The 21,866-nt window shown below is 40.0% G+C and overlaps 1 protein-coding gene across 2 annotated transcripts in view; it reads right to left on the bottom strand.

The window, feature by feature from the left end:
- Positions 1 to 2,053: 2,053 nt before the first annotated feature.
- The window catches only part of PRIM2 (DNA primase subunit 2), a 319,663-nt gene continuing 299,850 nt past the window's right edge, over positions 2,054 to 21,866 (bottom strand). For both annotated transcript variants that reach the window (XM_025890617.2, XM_025890615.2), the window contains exons 13-14: positions 13,412 to 13,480; positions 2,054 to 2,631 (exon numbers count right to left, since the gene is read on the bottom strand). In XM_025890617.2, coding sequence (XP_025746402.1) covers positions 2,407 to 2,631; positions 13,412 to 13,480 — 294 coding nt within the window. In that variant the 3' untranslated portion in view covers positions 2,054 to 2,406. The remainder of the gene's footprint in view (positions 2,632 to 13,411; positions 13,481 to 21,866) is intronic.

Raw genomic sequence — 21,866 nt, 5'->3', positions numbered from 1 at the left:
CTGGTGTGCACTGGGGTGTCCTGGGCGAACTTTGTACAGTGGATGCCCTGGTGTAGAGCCCGACGCTGTGGTAGACTACTGACCAGGGGTTTTCAGGGTCCTCTACACAGGATATGTTCTAGCAGGGCAGCTGGAGATGAAGCAGGCACGAGCCAGGAGGTCCCCCAGTGCTCTGTTCTAGGCGTGTTCTAGCAAGCTGTCTGGAACTGAAGTGGTTTGGACCTGGAGTATTCTGGTGTGCTTTGTGCCTGTGTCATCTGGGTCAATGGCGGGAGCCATAGTGAGCACCAACCAGGGGTGTCCTGGTGTGCACCGTGCTGGGGTCTCCTGGGCGGGATGGGTTGGGTTGGCGTGGGCTAAAGGCCTGGGGCTCATTGAGGGAGTAGGCTGGCTAGGATGCCCAGACCTGTTCCCATCTGCACTACCAAGGTGGATGGGGCACATGAACTCTGGTAACCCATCAGTCCCGCCAACCCAGAGTTCCAGCAGTTCCCTTGCCATTTGGGAAGGTTCTAGGGCTACTCTCTTTACATTTTAGTTGCTCTTCTAAATTGTAGCTTTTTTCTTGTGCCCAGGATGTCCAGGGCTTGTGTGGGCTAGAGGCCTGGGGCTCACTGAAATGGCAGGCTGGCTAGGGCATCCAAAACTCTGCTACCATCTTTGCTATCAAGTAGAGGAGCATAAACCATGGTGCTTACCAGCCCATCTGATCTGGAGAGAGTTCCACCAACTCCCCCAGTTTGGTGGATCTTTTATACACTAGTTGCTCTTTTAAACTGGCTTTTTTCTTATGCCCCAGGGTGGATGAACCTGCTCCTGGTCCTTCAGTACTCTCTCTCTCCCCCCAGGGCAGTTTGCATCAGGGATGGGGTTTTGCTACTGTGTCTCTGTCTCCCTTGTCATTTGCTATGTGGTCTATCTTTTGTTGTATAGAAGCTGTTCAGTCAGCCCTCAGTTCTTCAGGAGGAATTGGCTTTATCTTTGAACTCTTTCACCAGGTACATTGCTTACCTCCATTTAGTTCTTTTTCTGATTTTGTGGGGTTTTTTTTTTTTTTTTGGAGCATATTTCTCTATCTCATTTTGCTTGACTTTCTCTGTTGCTATGAATTAAGTGAAACTACCACCTCTCTGAGTCTTGAAGAAGTGGCCCTGTATAGACTGCATGTTTGGTGGCTTTGGTTGGCTGGCTAGAGCTGGGGTTGGTGCAGGCCTGGGGTCCTGAAGCACTCTGTGCCAGGGCTACCCTGGCCTGGACAGTTGGAGCTGGATTGGGTATGGCCAGGGGATCCTGGGGTGCTCTATACTGGTGCCACCCTAGCAGAATGGCTAGACCTAGGGCAAGTGTGGGCCAGGGCTCTATCCACACTGGGGCTGCCCTGGTGGGCTGGCTGGAGCTGGAGCCAGTACTGGCTAGAGGTGTCCCGGCATGCTTTGCACCTGGGCCACCTTGGCAAGATGGCTGACGTTTCGTGGGCACAGCCCAGGGATGTCCTGATGTGTACCACAGTGGGGCAGCTGGAGTTGGGGTGTGCTAGAGGCCCAAGGCTCCCTCAGGCAACAGGTTGGCTACAGTGCCAGGATGCTGCTCCTGTCTACACTGGAGAGGGAACATAAACGGTGCTGCTCACCAGCACCTCTGACCCTGAAGACAGTTTCCAGCAGTTCCCCTACTGCTTGGCAGATGCTCTAGGGTTAATAACCTAATTCCTTCACTTACAGTCTAGCTGGTCTTTAAGTCACTGTGTTTTTGGCTGTGCCCCTGGCTGGGCAAATCTGCACCTGAGTCCTTAAGTGCTCTCCCTCCCCCACTACAGTTTGCAGCACTGGGAGTAGGGTTCCCATCATTACTGTGTCTCCAACTTTTGTACCCTTGTCTGTGTGGTCCCTCTACCTTTTGTGGTGCAGAAGCCGTAATCAGCCTTTAGTTCTTCAGAAAGAACTTCTGTATGTGTAGGTGGAGATTATAGGAGAATTCAGGGTCTTCCTAGGCCACCCTCTTAGACACCTCCTCTCATGATCTGACTCTTGCAGTTACACACAGACACACTATACACATTTTGATATTTATTAATAAAAATGGTCCAGAAAAGGATTGAGTAAAACTTACAGTGATAAGGTTTAAAATAAGAGTTGTATTTAGTTCTGTTGTCTCTAGGGGAGTGTAACCAGTCTAGAAAGCTGTGTAATCTCCTAAAACAGGACTCAGATCACACCACTCAAGTGTTAGATATCAAAAGAAATTTTCCCTTTTCTCTTTTGTCAAAGCAAAATACAGTGGAGGTTTTTACTCACACGCCTGCTTTCCAGTGAAGGGGTAGACAAAGAGGTTAAAAAAGAAACAGGCAAAATCTTGAAAGTAAGAATTAAAGCTAGTGACGAAAAAGGGTTCCTGAGTGCTCAAGAATCATTCACTGAAGTAATCCTCTAGTCCTTCCATATCCATTTCCAGAGAGGAATTTAGACAGGCCAGAGCAGATGACGCATCCTTGGCTTTCTGGACACTTGGTTTGGGTTGAGGAGTTTCTGGCTGGATGGATTCCTTCCTGATGTCTTTATTACCACTTAGAATCCGTTGGCTCTCAAAAAAGAATTGATTAGGATGGCTCAAAGAAAAGCCACAATCATCCACCTGTATAAGAAAGCAAGTGTATATCGTATTAATACATAACAAAGCTATAAATTAAGGGGCTTCATAAACCATTCTAGACCTTGTTTAAAGACTATTTAAGGCATGCCTGGGTGGCTCAGTCGGTTCAGCATCTGCCTTCGGCTCAGGTCATGATCCGGGGGTCCTGGGATCGAGTCCCTCATCGGGCTCCCTGCTCGGCGGGGAGCCTGCTTCTCCTTTTCCCTCTGCTACTCCCCCTGCTTATACTCTCTCTCTGTGTCTCTGTCAAATAAATAATTTTAAAAAAATAATAAAGTTTAAAAACTATTTAATACCCAACACATGGATCCTAGTAGTTCTCTGTCATAACTCTCAGATGATTTCATCTGGAAGGTGTGGATGAAATTTGTATTTCCAGCCTGAACCTCTGCACTTAGTCCCAATTTCCTGTCCAGCTCTATTTCATCGCTACCTTCTACTCAACATCTGAGAGGGCTAAGCAAAATGCCTGCCCGACTGTCAATAAGTACTTTTTTAAAAGAAAAAAAAAAGGGAGGGTGTAGTCTTTAATCATTCCAAAACCATAGGGACTGGATATAAACAGACACTGTCTGAATATTGGTCCCTGACACCACTCCTATTTTAGAGTATATTTACAAGTCTGGCATATGTAATCCCATTTAGTATCATTTAAACACTGCAGATTTAACGAGTACTACTTTTTTTCCCTAACTTTGATTCCAAAATTTATTAATGGTGAAGAAAAATATATTCCTTAATATTAGCAAGCACTTACTGAATGCCTACTATGTGCCAGACATTATTCTAAGTGGCATAAAACACACGCCATACTCATTTACACACAGGTATATAAATACAGTTAACTTCCATAAGAGCCCTGTGAAGGGAGATTTATCAATATTCTCCCAGTTTAGAAAGAGGTTAAGTTAACTTGCCCAAGATCACATACTGGCAGGCCTGGAGATGGGATATGAATGAGCAGAATTCATGCTCATAACTAGTATGCTCTGCTGTCATGTCCTTGTGCCAAGGTCAGTAATTTCATAATGCATTCATTTCTTAAAATGTGTAAGCCTTTACTAACTCTTGGGGTGTGATAGAAGAGCAAGATAGCTCCTGAAGTGTGAACCCCCTACACCAGTCACTTTCTTCACATTCAACCAATGGGTCAGACTAAGTTGATCACATGTCAAATCTCTGCCCTCCCTGCCTTCTGACAACAAAAGGAGAACCATTTTACTTGAGTTATTTGTTGTGTTTTTGTTAAGGGATATTTCACTTCAAATTTTTTACAAACTGAGAAGGCACTACACTTTCTTTGTTCATCTGTCTTATATTTATCAACCTTTTAAGGTCTCACTCTTTGTACTGAAGTGACTTGCATACAGTAGGTATCTAAGTATTTGGTGAGTTGATCCCAGAACTAACCAGTGGATATCAGTCACACATGTCACATCTGGAGACTTACCTGTGTAACAAGCTAGTAATTTTTCAGCACACAAGAATGCATTTGACTAACTCTAAAGAAATTTCTAGCCTAGTAAGTCATATACTTAAAAATCTCTATCAAGAATAAAAAAAGTGATAAGGGTCACAGACAAAGGCTTATTATCTCCACTCCACAGAGAAATTCTGGTTGGGTTGATCAAGGAAGGCTTTGTGAGGAAGGGCTATATGAGTTGAATTTGGGAAGATGGAGAAAGTGAAAAGCTGGGATAATGAGGTCAAGGTTAATATAAGCAGCAGAACCACATGAGCAAGGTAGTAAGGAATGTTCCTATAAAGCAGGTCGATCAGATGGCCTGGTGTAAAAGGCATATAAAAGGGAATAATAGGAAATGAAGTTGGAAAGACAGGCTGGGGCCAGACCTCAGAGAGCCTTGAAAACCAGGGTAAGTAGTCTAGACCTAATTTTGTAGACATCAGGGAGTCACTAAAAATCCTTAAGAGGGGAGGTGATGTGATTAAAGCAATGTATAATCTTATGGTAGATTAAAATGGATTAGCAGGGGGTTAAAAGAGTTGCTGTCATGGTTCAGAATTAACCCTCTTAACAGGTGAACCAATAAATAAACAAGGCGTTTTCTGGAAATACTTACTTGAATACCCCAGGATTCTCTGATTTTCTTTAGTCAGTTGTTGATACATGTTAGGCCAATAATTTTATAGTAACTTCGGTGTATAGCAGATTGATAGCATACAGACTAGTTCATTTTAAGAGTTAATACTCAGATCACTAAGAACAAATTTTTATCTGCTACTTTGCTGCTTAATTTTAAAATGTTTCCTGAATGTTTTATGATAAATCTGTAACTTTTATCAACAATGGAGTCATTTGTGAACTTTATTATATTAGATTTTTCACCCAATTCATTAAAAAGTGGGAGATCCAATATAGAGTTTGCATTTTACAAAATGTTTCATGAAAAGTGTATTGTGTAACACATTTCAATCAGAAGGCTTTATGTTTTATAAATAAAGAACATTAGAGATTGGAAAGACCTTGAAGATCCTTTAAGTTGAACCTCCTACATGTACAAACTAGGAAAATGAAGCCTAAGGAGATTACATGGTTTATACAAAATCAAAGAACTAGTAACTGGTTTTGTCTGAATTAAGGCCTTCTGACTAGATCACTTAGTTGCTCTGAGATCTGTTTTAAGAGGTTTTATGTAAAGTCAAATAAACTTACAATCATATAATATTTCTGGAGCTAAACTTGGCTATAAAGAAAGATTATAAAAAATGGTATTATTTCATATAAAAAGAATCTAGCACTTTGTGCTATAATTACACATTAGGGATTTTCTTTTTTTTTTTTTAAGATTTATTTATTTATTTGAGAGAGCGAGAATGAGAGAGAGTACATGAGAGGGGGTTGGGTCAGAGGGAGAAGCAGGCTCCTCGCTGAGCAGGGAGCCCAATGTGGGACTCGATCCCAAAACTCCGGGATCATGACCTGAGCCGAAGGCAGTTGCTTAACCAACTGAGCCACCCAGGCGCACCACATTAGGGATTTTCTACACCTTGTTTCAACTTGTTAAAATTCTCAATACATCTGTTGTCACAGAAGAGGACTCTCTGGCTTGAAATGAATTATTAGACTTCAACTTGGACAAAATGAAATATGATCAACTTTCTAAGCCTCAATTTCCTCGTCAATGAACTGGAGGTTATAGTAATAACAGCTGCTGCATCATAAGGTTGCCATGGGGAATACCAAGGAAATAGGAGTGTAAAAAAAGTTGTTGCTTCTATGAAATCTAAATTAATTCAAGAAAGGCAAGTCACTTAAAAAAGAAAAAGGTGTATTCTCAAAAAGGGAAAAAGAACATATTGTTTTATATGTGTCATTAGCTTCCTCTTCTGCTTTAAAGCAGCCCAAATTGGAAATTGGTGATGGTGTATTATGGGTATAGTTTATTTAAAAAAAAAAAAAAGTTGAATTCTAATCCTAAAACTCCACTCAAGTATGAGACCTTGCCCATACATCAAAAGATGAATAAAAGACCTTGAAATGTTTTACCTTTAAAATATATTGTTTAAAGAATGTACATTTTTTATTCCATTTTAATTAATCCTCTTATTAACCAACTAAAGCAGTGACAAGGGCCTTGAAATGAGGACATGTACCATGTTTCTATGTGACATTTGGCTTTTCAGCTGTGCCTCAGGTCTGCAATTGCACTTTCTTAACTCATCTTGCTAATAAGCTCATTTTACTGAACTTACAGTCTAATTAAGTGCTTGGTAGCATGATGAAATTATGAAGAGTTTCCTTCTGTATACTGGATTGTATTTTCTTCCAAGAGAGGTTCTTTGTCTCTTGAATATTTTCTTTCTTTCACTTTTATTTCTGGCTGAAGGAAGTTGCCATTCAGTTTCCTTTCATCTTGTTCAGAAAAATTAACTTTGGTTTATGCTCCTCCCTGCACTGCCCCCCTCAACCCTAACAAAATGAAAATAGATTTTACTTCAAAATCAAATTAGAAGAATAGGGAAAACAAGTTGTCCCCACTGAAATACCCCACTTTCACTTCTGCGTAGAAGTCAGCAGCTATTTCCTTTATTCCCTGTTTTTAAAAAAGATACGAACATTCTAGATATGGAAACACTCAGAATTTTGTTTCCTTCCTTGCCGTTTTTCTTAATTGGCTGCTATTGGTGATGTTTTCCTTTGTGTTAGATGATTTTTTATGATGTTCTGTACACTGTGTTCACTACTAAGAGGGAAATTTGTGATGCATTTTCATTCTGCCGTATTAGCTTGGAAGTCCTGAAGTACTGTAAAGGATATGAAATAAAACCAGTATAGTTGGGAGTCCAGAAAAAGGAAATGGGGGTGGAGAGGCCTTTATAGGCTACATTGTAAATTCTGGATTTCATCTTTAGAGCAATTGGGAAGCCCTTTAAGATTTGGTGGTAGTGGTGGTGGTGGTTGTTTTAAAGCAGTTTACTGAAATAATCATATTCCTCTGTTTTAAAGATCATTCTAGCAGCTGTGTGGAGGGTAAAGAACTGGAAGGGTGCACATGTTGTAGATGCTGGGAAATGAGTTAGGAAGCTCCTGTGATCCAAGTGAGACATGATCATGGCTTCTAGCCCAGCAGTCTGATATCCATAATAATGACCCTGAGTTATTATAAAAAAGCTGAATTGTATTTGCTATATCCTGTTTAAGATTGCAGGAAAATGGGCGCCTGGGTGGCTCAGTCGTTAAGCGTCTACCTTTGGCTCAGGTCATGATCCCAGGGTGCTGGGATCGAGTCCCACATCGGGCTCCCTGCTCCGCGGGAAGCCTGCTTCTCCCACTCCCCCTGCTTGCATTCCCTCTCTTGCTGTCTCTCTCTCTGTCAAAAAAGAAAATCTTAAAAAAAAAAAAAAAAAAGGTTGCAGGAAAATGTAGAATTTAGCAAGATTTCTGTAAAGATTTATATAGTGGGGAAAAAAATTATGCTCAGCTATTTGGAAAATAAGTATCAAGAATGACTCAGTGCCTAAAGAGGTCTATTTCTAAAGAAACAATTTTCAATTAAAATTCAGAGATGAATCTACACAAGGCCTAGTATTTTCATTTACACAGAGAGTATGCCAAAAGAAAAAACATACACTATAGTATAAAACATTGCTCCCTAAAAACACTGAGGAAAATGCATTTCAAGCAGGCCAGACTTTGGTATCTACTAACTGAATCTCAAACATTTGCTGGAATCAACATGTTTTCCACACAATGACCTTCACACAAACAGAGGTCTCATGTTTCTGCCACAGCAAATGTAGTTTGAAGGAATGGAAGCAATATTGTTTTACCTATGGGATATTTGGGTTTTTAATCAAGAGGTTTTGCAATGACAGCTTATAATGAGGCAGCTGGTATTACCAAAAAAGCCATATGGAACTATCATAGCACGGCTGTAAATGGGATCAATTAACTGGTTCATTTTCAAAACTTTCATCAAAATGAGTTTGATCAGTCCGCAGGAAAATAAACATAGCTTTAAAAATATTTTTTAAGGGGGGGGCAGGCAGGATGGCAGAAAACACAATAAAAACATTCTATTTTGAAATTAAATGAGAAAAAATAATAGGTATCTCATGAATTCAAACAGCCTTTTTATTCCATTGATTTTTATGTAGCTTAAGTTGTACGTGGGAGGATTTAGACATATGTCTTTTCAAAATCTTCATTAATCTAAGGCAAGTTTAAAATTGGCCATAGTAGTAATACTCCTATAAGAATGAGATACTACAAAAGCAGATCTGAGAACTAAAAAAAAAATTCTTCTTACTTTTTGGTGATTATGTCACCAACTCAATGTTTCAATCTAATTTTCACATCTTATTTAAAAACAAGGAAGGAGGTTGACTAATAGACCTCAATTTGTGGAAGTTCTGAGGCCTCTTAATTAAAAGAAGGGTCCACACATAATTAAGAACACATATGAAATTAAACCTTTCAAGCTGAGCAAGCAAATTAAGGAATATGGTCTTTAAGGAAAAGAGTCATGCAAAACTGGTACTGAAAATACCAAATGAACAGGGCTTACCTGGTAAGATTCCTATACTCATAAAACTAATGAGAACTCGTGCTTGTCTCCTATTTCACTGATGTCTATTTAGTCCTTCACATTTTGTGAAAACAAAGTTTTTATGTTTTGAAATAACAGTAATATTTTCAACAGTTAGGTGTAGCAGAAGATGAGACCCACAGCAGACCAGGGGTGCTAGGTCCAGATCTCCCACTTACCAGCTGTGGCACCTCAGGCAAATCATACAGAATCGCTAGGCTTCGGATTTTTTTTTTTTTTTTAAGATTTCATTTATTTATTTGACAGAGAGAGAAAGATCACAAGTAGGCAGACAGGCAGGCAGAGGGAGAAGCAGGCTCCCCATTGAGCATGGAGCCCAATGCAGGGCTCGATCCCAGGACACTGGGATCATGACCTGAGCCAAAGGCAGACGCTTAACTGAGCCACCCAGGTGGCCCTTGGATTTTTTTTTTTTTAATGTAAACTATGATGGCTGGATCATGAATCTAGACACAAAATGCTAGTGACCTCAACAGTCATTATTACAAATACAGTATTGGATTCCACAGAAGCGCACAGTCATGGTTAGGCTCATCATAAGCTTTTATGAGTTACCTGACAGTCTGGTTCAACTCCAAATCCATCCCTTATGAGCAGTATGACCTTACAAAGGTTGCTCAGCTTCTCTAAACTTCATTCGTAAATGGAAATAAAAATAGTATCTAGCTTAGTACTGTAGTGTGGATCAAAAGAGCTAATGTGGCCAAAGTACTTAGTGCTGGGCCAGGCATGTGTTAAAGGTTCTACAGATGTTGGCTGCTAGTACTATATTCATTCTTGGTAATATTACAGGGTATATTTTTCCTATGAAATATTTTATAATGTAAGAAATTCTGCTATTATATAACTACAACAGAAAAATTATTTCATGAAAACTAGGAAAAACAAAAGTGAATAGCATGGTAGCGGATGACAAATTCAATAAACGCAACATCTATTTGGGGAGGGTCATGGACGGATCCTTTTGAAACCCAGTAAGAGACTTCCAAAAACTGCACATATATACTCACAGAAAAAAATGTCTCAAGAAGTGCATGGACTTTCAGGTCTATTCTTAGATGTCTGTCCTAGGTTAGGAAGCCATGATCAGGACCAGTGGTTGCCAACAGGGGGGTCCATGGGCAGATGTGTTCTGCTGACTTGTACAGGGTCTTCAAACTTGTCAGTGTGAAGGCCCCTAACGGGATGTGAATTCATCAGCACACCATAGTTCCTCCCGTATTCTATTAATCACAGCCACCTACACTTTTCTGGGTTATCTGCCTGACCTCCGTAGGCTTCTGAGTTTGTGACCCTTGCTTTACACCTTTCAGAACCTACTAGTAGGACTTATACAGGCATACTGTGTTTTACTGCATTTTCCAGACACTGTGTTTTTGAAGTGAAATTGAAGATCTGTGGCAACCCTGCAGCTGAGCAAGTCTATCAGCACCATTTTTCCAACAGCACTTGCTCACTTCATGTCTCTGTGTCACATTTTGGTAATTCGCCCAATATTTCAAACTTTATGATTATTTTTGTTATGGTGACCTTTGATGTTACTACTGTAATTGTGCTGGGGCACCAGAAACCATGCCCATACAAGATGTCAAACTTAATTGATAAATGCCGTATGTGTTCTGACTCCTCCACTGACTGGACATTCCCCCATCTCTCTCCCTTTCCTCTGATTTCCCTATTCCCCGAGACACAACAATACTGAAATCAGGCCAATTATTAACCCCAGAAGGGCCTCTCAGTGTTCAAGTGAAAGAAAAAGCTGCCCATCTGTCACTTTAAATCAAAGCTAGAGGTGATTAAGCTTAGTGAGGAAGGCATCTTGAAAGCTGAGAGAGGCCAAAAGCTAGGCCTCTTGTGCCAAACAAACAGCCAAGTTGTGAATGCAAAGGAAGAGTTTTTGAAGGAAATGAAAACTGCTATTCCAGAGAAGACACGAATGAATGAAAAGAAAGCAAAACAGCCTTATTGCTGATGTGAGAAAGTTTTCCTGGTCTGGACAGACGATCACACCAGCCACAACATTCCCTGAAGCCAAAGCTAATCCAGAGCAAAGCCCTAACTTTTCAATTCTATGAAGGTTGAGACAGGTGAGGAAGCTACAGAAAAATAGTTTGAAGCTAGCAGAGGTTGGTTCATGTTTAAGGAAAGAAGCCATTTCCATAACATTGGAAGTACAAAGTGAAGCAGCAGGTGCTGATGTAGAAGCTACAGCAGGTTACCCAAAAGATCTTAGCCGAGAGAATTCCTGAAGGTGCTAAACTAAACAGCAGATTTTCAGGGTGGATGAGACAGCCTTGTATTTGAAGAAGATGCCATGTAGGACTTTCATAGCTAGAGAGGAGAAGTCAGTGCCAGGCTTCAAAACTTTCAAGGATAGACCGACTCTCTTGTTAGAGGCTAATGCAGCTAGTGGCTATAAGTTGAAGCCAATGCTCACTGACCATTTTGAAAATCCTAGGAATAATCCTTGAGAATTATGCTGAATCTACTTTGCCTGTGCTCTATAAATGGAACAACAAAGCTTGGGTAACAGCACATATACTTACAACATGGCTGACTGAATGTTCTAAGCCCACTACTGACACCTACTGCTCAGAAAAAAAAATTCCTTTCAAAATATTTCTGCTTACCAGGGGCACCCGGCTGGCTCAGTCGGTAGAGCATGAGACTCTTGATCTAGGGGTCATGAGTTCAAGCCCCATGCTGGGCATACATTACACTGACAATGTACCTGCCTACCCAAGAGCTCGGAGATGTATAAATTTAATGTTATTTTCATCTCTGCTAACACAACATCCATTCTGCAGCCCATGGATCAAGGAGTCATTTTGACTTTTGACTATAGCTGCCATACACAAATGATTCCTCTGATGGATCTGAGCAAAGTAAATTAAAAACCTCTGGAGGGGCGCCTGGGTGGCTCAGTTGGTTAAGCATCTGCTTTCGGCTCAGGCCATGATCCCAGGTCCTGGGATGGAGCCCCACGACAGGCTCCCTGATCAGCGGGAACCTGCTTCTCTCTCTCCCTCTGCCCCCTCCCCGTTTATGCGCACTCTCGCTCTCTCAAATAAATAAATAAAATCTTTAAAAAAAAAAAAAACCCTTCTGGAAAGGATTCATCATTCTAGATCCCATTAAGAACATCCGTGATTCATGAGAAGGGGGTCAAAATACCAACACAATAGGAGTTTGGGAGAAGATGATTCCAACCCTCACTGATGACCTTAAGGGGTTCAAGGTGTCAGTGGAGGAAGTACATGCAGATGGAGAAATAGCAAGAGAACTAGAATTAGAAGTGGAGCCTGAAGATGTGCCTGAGTTGCTGCAATCTCATGATAAAACTTGAACAGATGAGGAGTTACTTCTTATGGATGAGCACAGAAAGAGGTTTCTTGAGATGGAATGTACTCTTGGTGAAGATGCTGTGAAGATTGTTGAAATGACAACAAAGGATTGAGAACATGACATAAACTTAGTTGAGGAAGCAGTGGAAGGGTCTGAAAGGACTGACTCCAATTTTGAAAGAACTTCTACTGTGGGTACAATGCTATCAAACAGCATCGCATGCTATAGAGAAATCATGCATGAAAGGAAGAGTCAGTTGATGTGGCAAACATCTTATTTTTCAAAACTGCCACAGCCACCCAACCTTCAGCAACTACCACCCTGATCAGTCAGCAGTCATGAACATGGAGGGAAGACCCTCCACCAGCAAAAAGATTGACTTGCTGACAGCTCACGTGATGGTTAGCATTTTTTAGCAATAAAGTATTTTTTAATTAAGGTGTGTACATTCTCATTGACATAATGCTATTGCACAGTTAATGGACTACAGTATAAATATTACATGCACTGGGAAACCCAAAAACGCATTCAACTCACTTTACTGTGATGGTCTGGAGCCAAACCCAAGGTACTTGGCGATACCATGTCAAAAGGGTACTGAGAGAAGATGTACTGTACTACAGAAGCATGTCAAAAGAGGCTGACAAGACAAAAACCAACACATTTCCCTGATTCCCTTGCAGTTAGGGGTCCTACATGTAACTGAGGTTCTGCCATGCAGGTAAATAGGAGATTTGGGAAGCAAGAGTAACATGGAGGGGGCAGCCACAACTAAAACAATCAGATTTTCTACAAGGAAGATGGCAAAAGCCTCTGGTTTTTCTAGGCACCTCGGGTAACTATGCTAGATCTATTCCAAGAGTTGCTAATTAAGGCCTAAATCTGGCCCACTGTTTTTGTAAATAAAGTTCTACTGGAACACAGCCATGCTCATTCATTTATATATTGTCTATGGCTGCTTTTGACTACAACAGCAAAGACGGGCAGTTCTGACAGAGACCATATGGACAATAAAGTCTACAATTTTTACAATCTGGCACTTTGCTGAGAAAGCTGACTGACCCTTGGTCTCATCCCTAGATGTGACGTGGTGGGTGGAGGCTTTAGTAGGTTTTCCCACTGGGTAGCTTCTCCTAGTTACAATGTTTTTGGTTCTGGAGCATCCTCGTTTTAATTTTCTGGCCCTTCCATAAATTTTATAAGCTACCTAATACCATGTAATAAATCCCTTGCTGGTGAAAACAGCTGGAGTGGTTTCTATTGCTGCAACTAAAATCCCTGAATGAACCATGGAGTAACAAAAAAACCCCAAAGAATTAAGCCATAAAGTTTAAAAATGGACTTACATTATGTATCATCTCGAAGTATTTCTGACAGGCCACTTGATAATGCGTCCCTTTTACTAAATCCAAGATCTAAAATGCATGGGAAAAAGAGAAAGCAAAATTAGAAACGAAGTTTCTCTAAACCACTGTAGCTCACGGTTGTGGACCTTTTCATAATCTTTATTCCAGACAGGAAATGCATTAAATCATGGGGTATGTTGTACTTCTGCAGCCTGGACACTGTGATAATGCTGACATTATACAGTCGCTGTTTAGGTCAGCATTAAACTACAGATGACAAGAGATAGTCAGTGATCTTTCTGACCTACCAACTGTGAATTTCAATAACTTTACCTTGACAACAAGATGAAAATAGATCCCAGTATTATGACTTTGACAGTTATTGTCAGATCATATTGCAACATCTCTTCCAAAATTATAGATATAAATTTAGTACTCTAAATGGTGCATAAAGCAATCAAGTACACTATTTAGATTTTTATTTTCCACATTACCAGTTTATACAGATGCAGTCTAAAATACAGCTGTGTACCCATCAGGAAAATTTAATGTAAGCCCTTTGGACGAGTATCTTTGGAAAGGGAATGCTTTTGCCTTCAATCAGATTTGTTCTTTTTTTTTGAAAGGAAGTTATTTCTAGTAAAGCTCAGCAGAATATGAGAGTGAATAGCCTATTCTGAACACCTATTAGGAATATCATCCTATCGTTTGTAAATACAATTTTCTTTCCAATTCTACTTCATGTAATCTCTTTGGAGCGGGACGAACTCCCATTCTTATCAGCCAAGTGCAATGCCAGTTGAAATTCGTAAAGTTTCATCACTCCCCTACCCCAGCAAATAAATAAAATACATATTTGGCCTGTTTATCAAACACAGTAAAATGCAGGAATTAAGAGATAGCCTAAAATGAAGGGAAATAAAATTCTGGAGAAATGTTCATTTCTATCCCTTTTCAAAGGGCTGACCTTCCTGTGACAACAAGAAATGTACATGAAGCCTCAAATTCCTGCTATCCACATTACTGAATATAGTTGACACCTTTTGACAGATACACAAAATTATTACAGTTATGGAGTGGGCATCATACAATCCTGACAAGAATGTGCTTAAAAGAACTGAACTGTTTTTCTCTGATTGTCTTATAGATTACTTTTATTAAATCCTATATGAATGACCTATGTAAATGCCAACCAATCACAGCACCCAGGATCCTGCCTATTTGACCTGTTCATTTTTCTTGAATTATTAGAGCAGAAATGAAAAATAAATCCATTTAAAATGAATGGCTATAAATCTTTTAAAATGAAGAAAGTCACAAAGTTTTCAAAGTAATTCTATACATAGATATTCAAATTGTGTTGAGGTGAACTTGCAACTGATTACTGGCAAACATCAATGATACCAGGAAGGAATATCTGTGAATTGCAATTTTGGAGAAGCACAGTCTTCAAACTTTAAATGATACCATAAATGACCTGAAGAGAAAATGAACTCATAGAAATAAACAAAAAGCTCACTGTGTGGTATATAATAAAGCTCTTTTATGTAAAAATAAATCCAACATTATATTCTATGCATATACATACTGGAGAGATATATATTTAAATATATACGAACTTATACACATATATTTAAGTATGTTCCTTGCAAAGTAAATATGTAACATTATATATTCACATTATAATATACATGTTTGGGAAGCATGCTATAAAGTCAATACTTATAAGAAACATTTAAAAAATATCTAGTTGGGGGCAATTGGCTGGCTCAGTCAGTGGAGTGTGCAACTCTTGATCTCAGGGTCGTGAGTTCAAGCCCCACGCTGGGTATGCAGCCTACTTAAAATAAATTAATAAAAATATCTAGTTGGGTGACATACACATATGTAAAAAGTTACTAAGGAAAACTGACATATAAGCCACAGAATGTAAGAAAAGCTTATGTATTTTGAAATTTTAGGTTCCATCAAAAGTAAATTTAGATTAATCACAGATCAATCCCCCTGCTCCACTCTCAGAGAAGGTTCTTCCTTAACCAAAATCATTTAATTTTCCTCTTCCTATTTGCTTTATCTTTCTAGGATGAATTTTTATTTGGAAACTTCTTGCAAATCCATAAATAAATCATTCAACCATCATCTATCCTTAAATAACTTTATTGATGTTACAGCATACTTGAGGTAAATGAAAGTTTCTGCACATATGTAATGGTATATGAGGAAAAAAGACAACAGAGTGCTTTTCATTGGCTGGAAAAGCTACTCAAAGACAGACACATTTAGGCCTAAGGAGAGGATCTAGGGAAGGAAGAAGTAAACCAAGTAATAGAGATGTGGGGACAATAAATCCAGGGGAAAGACTGCTTTGAGGCAATTAGGTATTACTGGAAGGTATTATCCTCATTTCAGAGATGAAGAAATATATCCTCTTAAATAGGGGTGTCTATCTAGAGAGTGCCATTTATTGTGAGAAGAATTTAAAAATTTAAAAATCCTATGCAATTTGTGATTTTGTTTTCCTTGAGAAGAATATGTAGACCAAAACTCAAAAATCCAATAACTAATAAACACACGTACTTGAATTTCACATTATGATCTAAATCATAGAGATATAGGAAGAGAAAAAAGAGAAGAAAGAGAAGGATCTTGTGGACCAATGAATGAAGTCTGGCTTTTTCTCTGAGTAAAATGGGGAGCTACTGCAATATTCTTAGCACAGGAGTGACACGACCGAACACTGTTAACAGGATTATTCTGCCCGCTATATGCTGGGAACAAACTAGAGGGAGGAGGGATCCAAACAGGGAGCTCTTTACAAGAATCCAGTAAACAGATGATGCTGGCTTAGGTAAGAGTAGTGGTTAGAAGTGGTCGCATCCCCACTTACTGGCTGTAACTGTTTTTGAAAAACAGCTGTTCTACACAAAAATGCTTAATAGGAACCTATTCCCTGATGTTTTAGAGTAAGCCATTACCTGTCACTCAACCCCTCCCCTCTCCAACTGATTTCCTAAATAAAACTAAGTAGCTAAAAAGCTCAGTAAAATGCAATATATAAATAACAAACCATCATTTAAAATAAAGGTAGAGGGCGCCTGGGTGGCTCAGTTGGTTAAGCGACTGCCTTCGGCTCAGGTCATGATCCTGGAGTCCCGGGATCGAGTCCCACATTGGGCTCCCTGCTCGGCGGGGAGTCCGCTTCTCCCTCTGACCCTCCCCCCTCTCATGCTCTATCTCATTCTCTCTCTCAAATAAATAAATAAAATCTTTAAAAAAATAAAAATAAAATAAAGGTAGAATGCCAAAAATACCACTTAAAAGTCATTAAACAGTGTAGGTAACAAACAGATGCTTCTTATGCAATAGGCTGTGAGTAGGACCCCTGAAGTCTCTCAGTGTCAGCAACACCTTAGATGCACACCCCCTCTGCAGACTTCAAAATACCCGGCAAGTGATTCTGATGTTCTACCATATATATATATGAAGTGCAACTTGGGACTTTTTCTGCACCTAGTTTTCTCAAGTTCTTCTGATATCAATCTCACTAGCAAATGCTATACTAAGATAGTCTATAGGTATGTTGAGGATGGTGCTGATATCATTTGTCAAAGGGCTGGATGACTCCAAGCAGGAAAATACAAAGCTAAAAATCAAGAGAAAAGAGAATTGAGCTATCTGCAAAGCACCAAAATTTGTGAAATAGGGGAAAAATAGAAACTTGGCAAAGAAACACCAAAATCCAAGAAGGACAAACGCCTGAGGTAGACTGTGGAAAAGAATTAGAGATCAGGAGCGAAGTTCTCACAGTATGTTCTACATATCCTCAAAAAGACTCTCTGCTTTTCTGAAGGTGGACTACTTGTGTGTTAATGGGCAGACGCTGGAAATGCTCCCTGCTAAGTCACTACGGCTGGACAGAGACAGTTAAGCGGTGATTGTTCACACGTAAGATGACTCTGTTATTGAGCCATCCTTATTCTTTGAAATTCGGGTTCTTAGCAACGGTTGGGTTCATTTAGAATTTAAATTTTGCGTGTAGTCATAACTCAAGTAATCTTTTTTTAGAAAGTGCTAAGTTCTAACAGAAGAGCACATGTCCCAGGCTAGTGGACATATATGCTTGACTTGTAGCCAGACAACTGGGAACCTGAGAAAGATTTAGGATTTAACCAAAAGTGGTGTGCTTTTCTTTGAAACCAAAATTTTTCTTTGATGTTTTCAAGACTGAAGAAATATTGGCTGTGGTAATATTTTATAATGTGTCAAATTTTGAACTTACCTTCCTAAGCTTGCTCTTGTTAAAAATATGCTCTGGGGGGGGAGGCCATGGGGAGTTAGTTTATATGTGCTTGTTTACATATATTTTTTGTGTTGGAATCATAATTTGACATTAACAAATTTTTAAAGATTTTATTTATTTGAGACAGAGGAGAGGGAGAAAGAAAAGGAGGGGGGAGAGCGAGCGAGAGCGAGAGCGAGAGCTGGGGGAGGAGCGGAGGGAGAAGGACAAGCAGACCCCGCGCTGAGCGCAGAGCCCAGCACAGGGCTGGGCCCCACGACCCTGAGGTTGCGAGCTGGGCCAAAACCAAGAGTTTGAGGCTCAACTGACCGAGCCACCCAGGTGCCCCGACATTAAAATTTTTTAAAGAAAATAAAATTCTGTAGAGAAGTCAGAATGAAGATGTAGTTAGGCAACAGTACTTTTTGACAGCGTTCATTTTGCCAGATAGCTTCTGAAGGGTCAAGCCTCCATCCTCCTAAATTGGCCTTTCCTTTTCCTAAAGGGATGGCTCCACAAGGCTGGAGTTCAGTAGGCAGGGATTGGCCAGAGAAAGTCAGAAATAAAACAGGGGAGGGAAACTCATCAAGAGGAAGAAATGTAAGGAGGAGACAAAAAGAAACAAATAGAGGGGCGCCTGGGTGGCTCAGTCGTTAAGCGTCTGCCTTCGGCTCAGGTCATGGTCCCAGGGTCTTGGGATTGAGACCCATATCGGGCTCCCTGCTCCGCGGGGAGCCTGCTTCTCCCTCTCCCACTCCCCCTGCTTGTGTTCCCTTTCTCGTGCTCTCTCTCTCTGTCAAATAAATAAATAAAATCTTAAAAAAAAAAAAAAGAAGAAACAAATAGGAAAATGAAAGGACCAGGTAGAAGAAAAGTGTAGAAAGCCAGAGGAATGAGGTTAAATGAATTGGAGTCCACAGCTTACTATTTACATGGCCTGTAAACATCAAAGTGTAACCCACAGCTCACAAAAGGTGTTTCATATTCCAATCTGGAAGAGCAGAGCATAGCACGATTTCCTCTGGTATAAGCCAACGTAAGTATCAATTCTGATGCCTAGGTTAGAAATCTTTCTAATTCTGCTTTAGAAAAATATAACCAGGGGTGCCTGGGTGGCTCAGTTGGTTAAGCGACTGCCTTCAGCTCAGATCATGATCCCAGGGTCCTGGGATCGAGCCTGCATCGGGCTCCCTGCTCCGCGGGAAGCCTGCTTCTCCCTCTCCCACTCCCCCTGCTTGTGTTCCCTCTCTCATTGTGTCTGTCAAATAAATAAATAAAATCTTAAAAAAAGAAAAGAAAAATATAACCAAACAATTTGAACAACCATATCAAATAAGGCTTATTTGAAAATACAAAATTACTTAAAGAAAAAATTTCTAGGAAGATTTAAGACTATTGCTCAGACAGCAATTTGACTTTGACTTTTAAGTCAAACTTTTAAGTGTAACAATCCATTTATTGTTCTCTTGTAGTTCATCAGTAATCAAAAGGCTAAGAAAAAATTAAGAGTAGTGATATCAAATTACTCTATTTTGGTAACTAATATTCTTTAACTTTGCTCTCTCTATATTTTGAATTATTTTTTTATCAGCTGACTAAAGTCCACCATGAAGAATATTAGATTTTTTTTAAAAAAAACAATACCCTTTGTCATCTTTGCAAGAAAACATCATTATCTGCATATGCCAAGTTAGGTAAAAGCATTAATTGCACTTCATCTACTACTTCATCCTCAAGGCAAATAACTGTTTTGGTTTTGAATTCTAATAAACTGGTTAACCAAGATACCCCTGCAGTAGAGGAAGGAGGAGCAAATTAGTTGATATTTTTCTTATGTGACTGGCAATAGACCATAGCAAGTTGACAAACATGATATACAAAATATTGATGGGAAATCTATATGTACACATACACATATTAGATAGAAATATAGGTAATATTTTAGAACTTTGAGCCACACTTCCTTCTCTCTTCCTAATGTTCTCTACTATTCCCTGCCACCTGCAGCTTCCTCTGTGCCTTTTGCCTCAGTGCCTGCCAATGAGGTCCAGATGATTCTCTGGCAGCAGAACATAGCCACCTGCCTGTCCTTGGCCTCGGCGAGTGAGTGCCATACATCCAGGTGTGCTGCACTCACCAATTAGATATGCACTTATTCTATCTCTAAATCAAGGTCATTTTCTGTCTTATTTAAAAGTGATAACGGCTTGTTTCTTTCTAAAAAGCTCAAGCTTTCAAAAGTCGAGGGGCTGATATTTTTCCACTTCATTTCTAACCGTCCTTTATTTCAAAGGTGAAAGAGAAAATGTGGCAGAGAGGCAGAGTCTGGAACACTTTTGAACATTACTTTGCTCCTGTTTCTCACACACTCAGCAGAGCTTAGCCAGCCACCACCTTACAACTTTGCTGTGACCTTCAGTTATTGGCAGATCAGGAGCAAGTTTCCCTCTCTTGAAGATGTACTTTCATTCGTTTAAAACATTACATGGCAAGAATTTTCCCGACTCACTCTTCATTGTCTATAAACATAGATATCTGAATCAATTCTACCTCCAAATGTCTATAAAAACACTTTTTTTCCTCCCCATTGTTCAGGCCCTAATCATTCTCTTTTTTATTGCAAAGCTTCTTAACTTATCCCTTCTTCACTCTTCCAAAGACAGCTTCCAAACTGCCACCATAGTAACTTTTCCAAAATCAAATCTAATCCTGGCATGGCTGGCTCCCAAACTTCATCATGCTCCAAAAGGCCCTGTTCATCGGGTCCCGAGTCTCCCTTCCTGGGCCCCTCTCCTGCCCTGACTGGCCACTGGGGTCCTTACATTCTAGTCCAGGTTCTTCCAGTATATTCTTCGAAATTTTAGCTCACAAAATCCTACTGACTCAGAGGGTTTTCTCATCTAACGCATTTTTTGGTCTGGTTCAATCCAGAATTATCTAAGTTTTTTACAGCAGGGCTTATCAGGGTGGTGTTTCTCAAATTAATTTGTCTCCAGCACCTGTTTCCACACTTCTCCCAGGACTAGGGTTCCTCAAAACACACCCAACAACCTTGTCCATACACACCTCCCCTAAGTCTTATCCTATTTCTTTGTCTTGTCTAGTTTCCTCTGACCACACCTAATTTGTTCACTGTCTCCCTGGCTAGAATATCAGTTCCATAAAGGCAGAGGTCTTGTGTCTTGAATAGTAACTGGAATATAGTCATCACCTTGTTATTTGTTACTGTTGAATGAATGCTGTTCCTTCTGCTTCGTAAGTCTTGCTTCCCTGGGGAAATTCCTACTCGACTTTCAAACACAATGCAATGATCACTTCCTACAGTAAGCATTCCCTGAGGTCACGCCTCTCTCGGCAGTTCTTGGCCCTCGGATTCTACAGCTACCACTTTAAATGTATTTTTATTAAAGCACTTATCATACTTTATTATAGTGACTTATGCCTTTTGGCTCCACTAGACTAAAAGCTCTAAAACACAGTTTCTTAATCATTCTTTCCAGATTTGAACATATTGAAAACTCAGTGAGACATGTCAAGTGCTCAGTAAATGTTTACTGAATAATAAAATGTCTTTTCTCACCAAAGAAACTTACTTTTATTTAAATCAGTCTTAGTCACTTTTACCAGAACCTTTTCAATTAGTTGCCTTTTTCTTTTCTTTTCTTTCTTTCTTTGGGGGTGGGGGGTGGGGTGGGTGGTTGGTACCATAGGGAAAAAAATTACTAATTTAGTTCTTCCACAAGGCATTAACAGAGCTTGAGAGGGTTCTCCAGCCATATCTGAAGACTCTTTGGAAAAGAGGATGAAAATAATCTATCACATTAACTTGAATCCAAATGTAGAATCTCCCATTGCCATATATAGTTTCACACATGCAGGCAAACACAGAGCAGCCTCTGCCAACACCTCTCAGATAAGCTTTCAGACATTCACCTGCTTACTCCACTCATTCAGCCCACATTCATTAAGCTCCTATAATGAACTCTAGGCACCGTGGTCAGGGGCTGGTTTTTTTTGGATGAAAGACAGCATCTCTGTCTTCAGGAAGGATAAAGCCACAATGAGTCTAGAGGGGAGGACAGACAAGAAAACAAACAGGATGTTGCAGAGGGGAAGGGAGGAGAGGTGCTCAAACAAACAGGATGTTGCAGAGGGGAAGGGAGGAGAGGTGCTCAA

Source organism: Callorhinus ursinus, unplaced genomic scaffold (genome assembly GCF_003265705.2).
Source record: "Callorhinus ursinus isolate GAN/ISIS: 27379988/994484 unplaced genomic scaffold, GSC_fseal_2.0 scaffold22, whole genome shotgun sequence".
NCBI classification, from domain to species: Eukaryota; Metazoa; Chordata; class Mammalia; order Carnivora; family Otariidae; genus Callorhinus; species Callorhinus ursinus.
The sequence above is the reverse complement of the archived record's forward strand: the minus strand, read 5'-3'. Positions and strand labels throughout refer to the sequence as shown.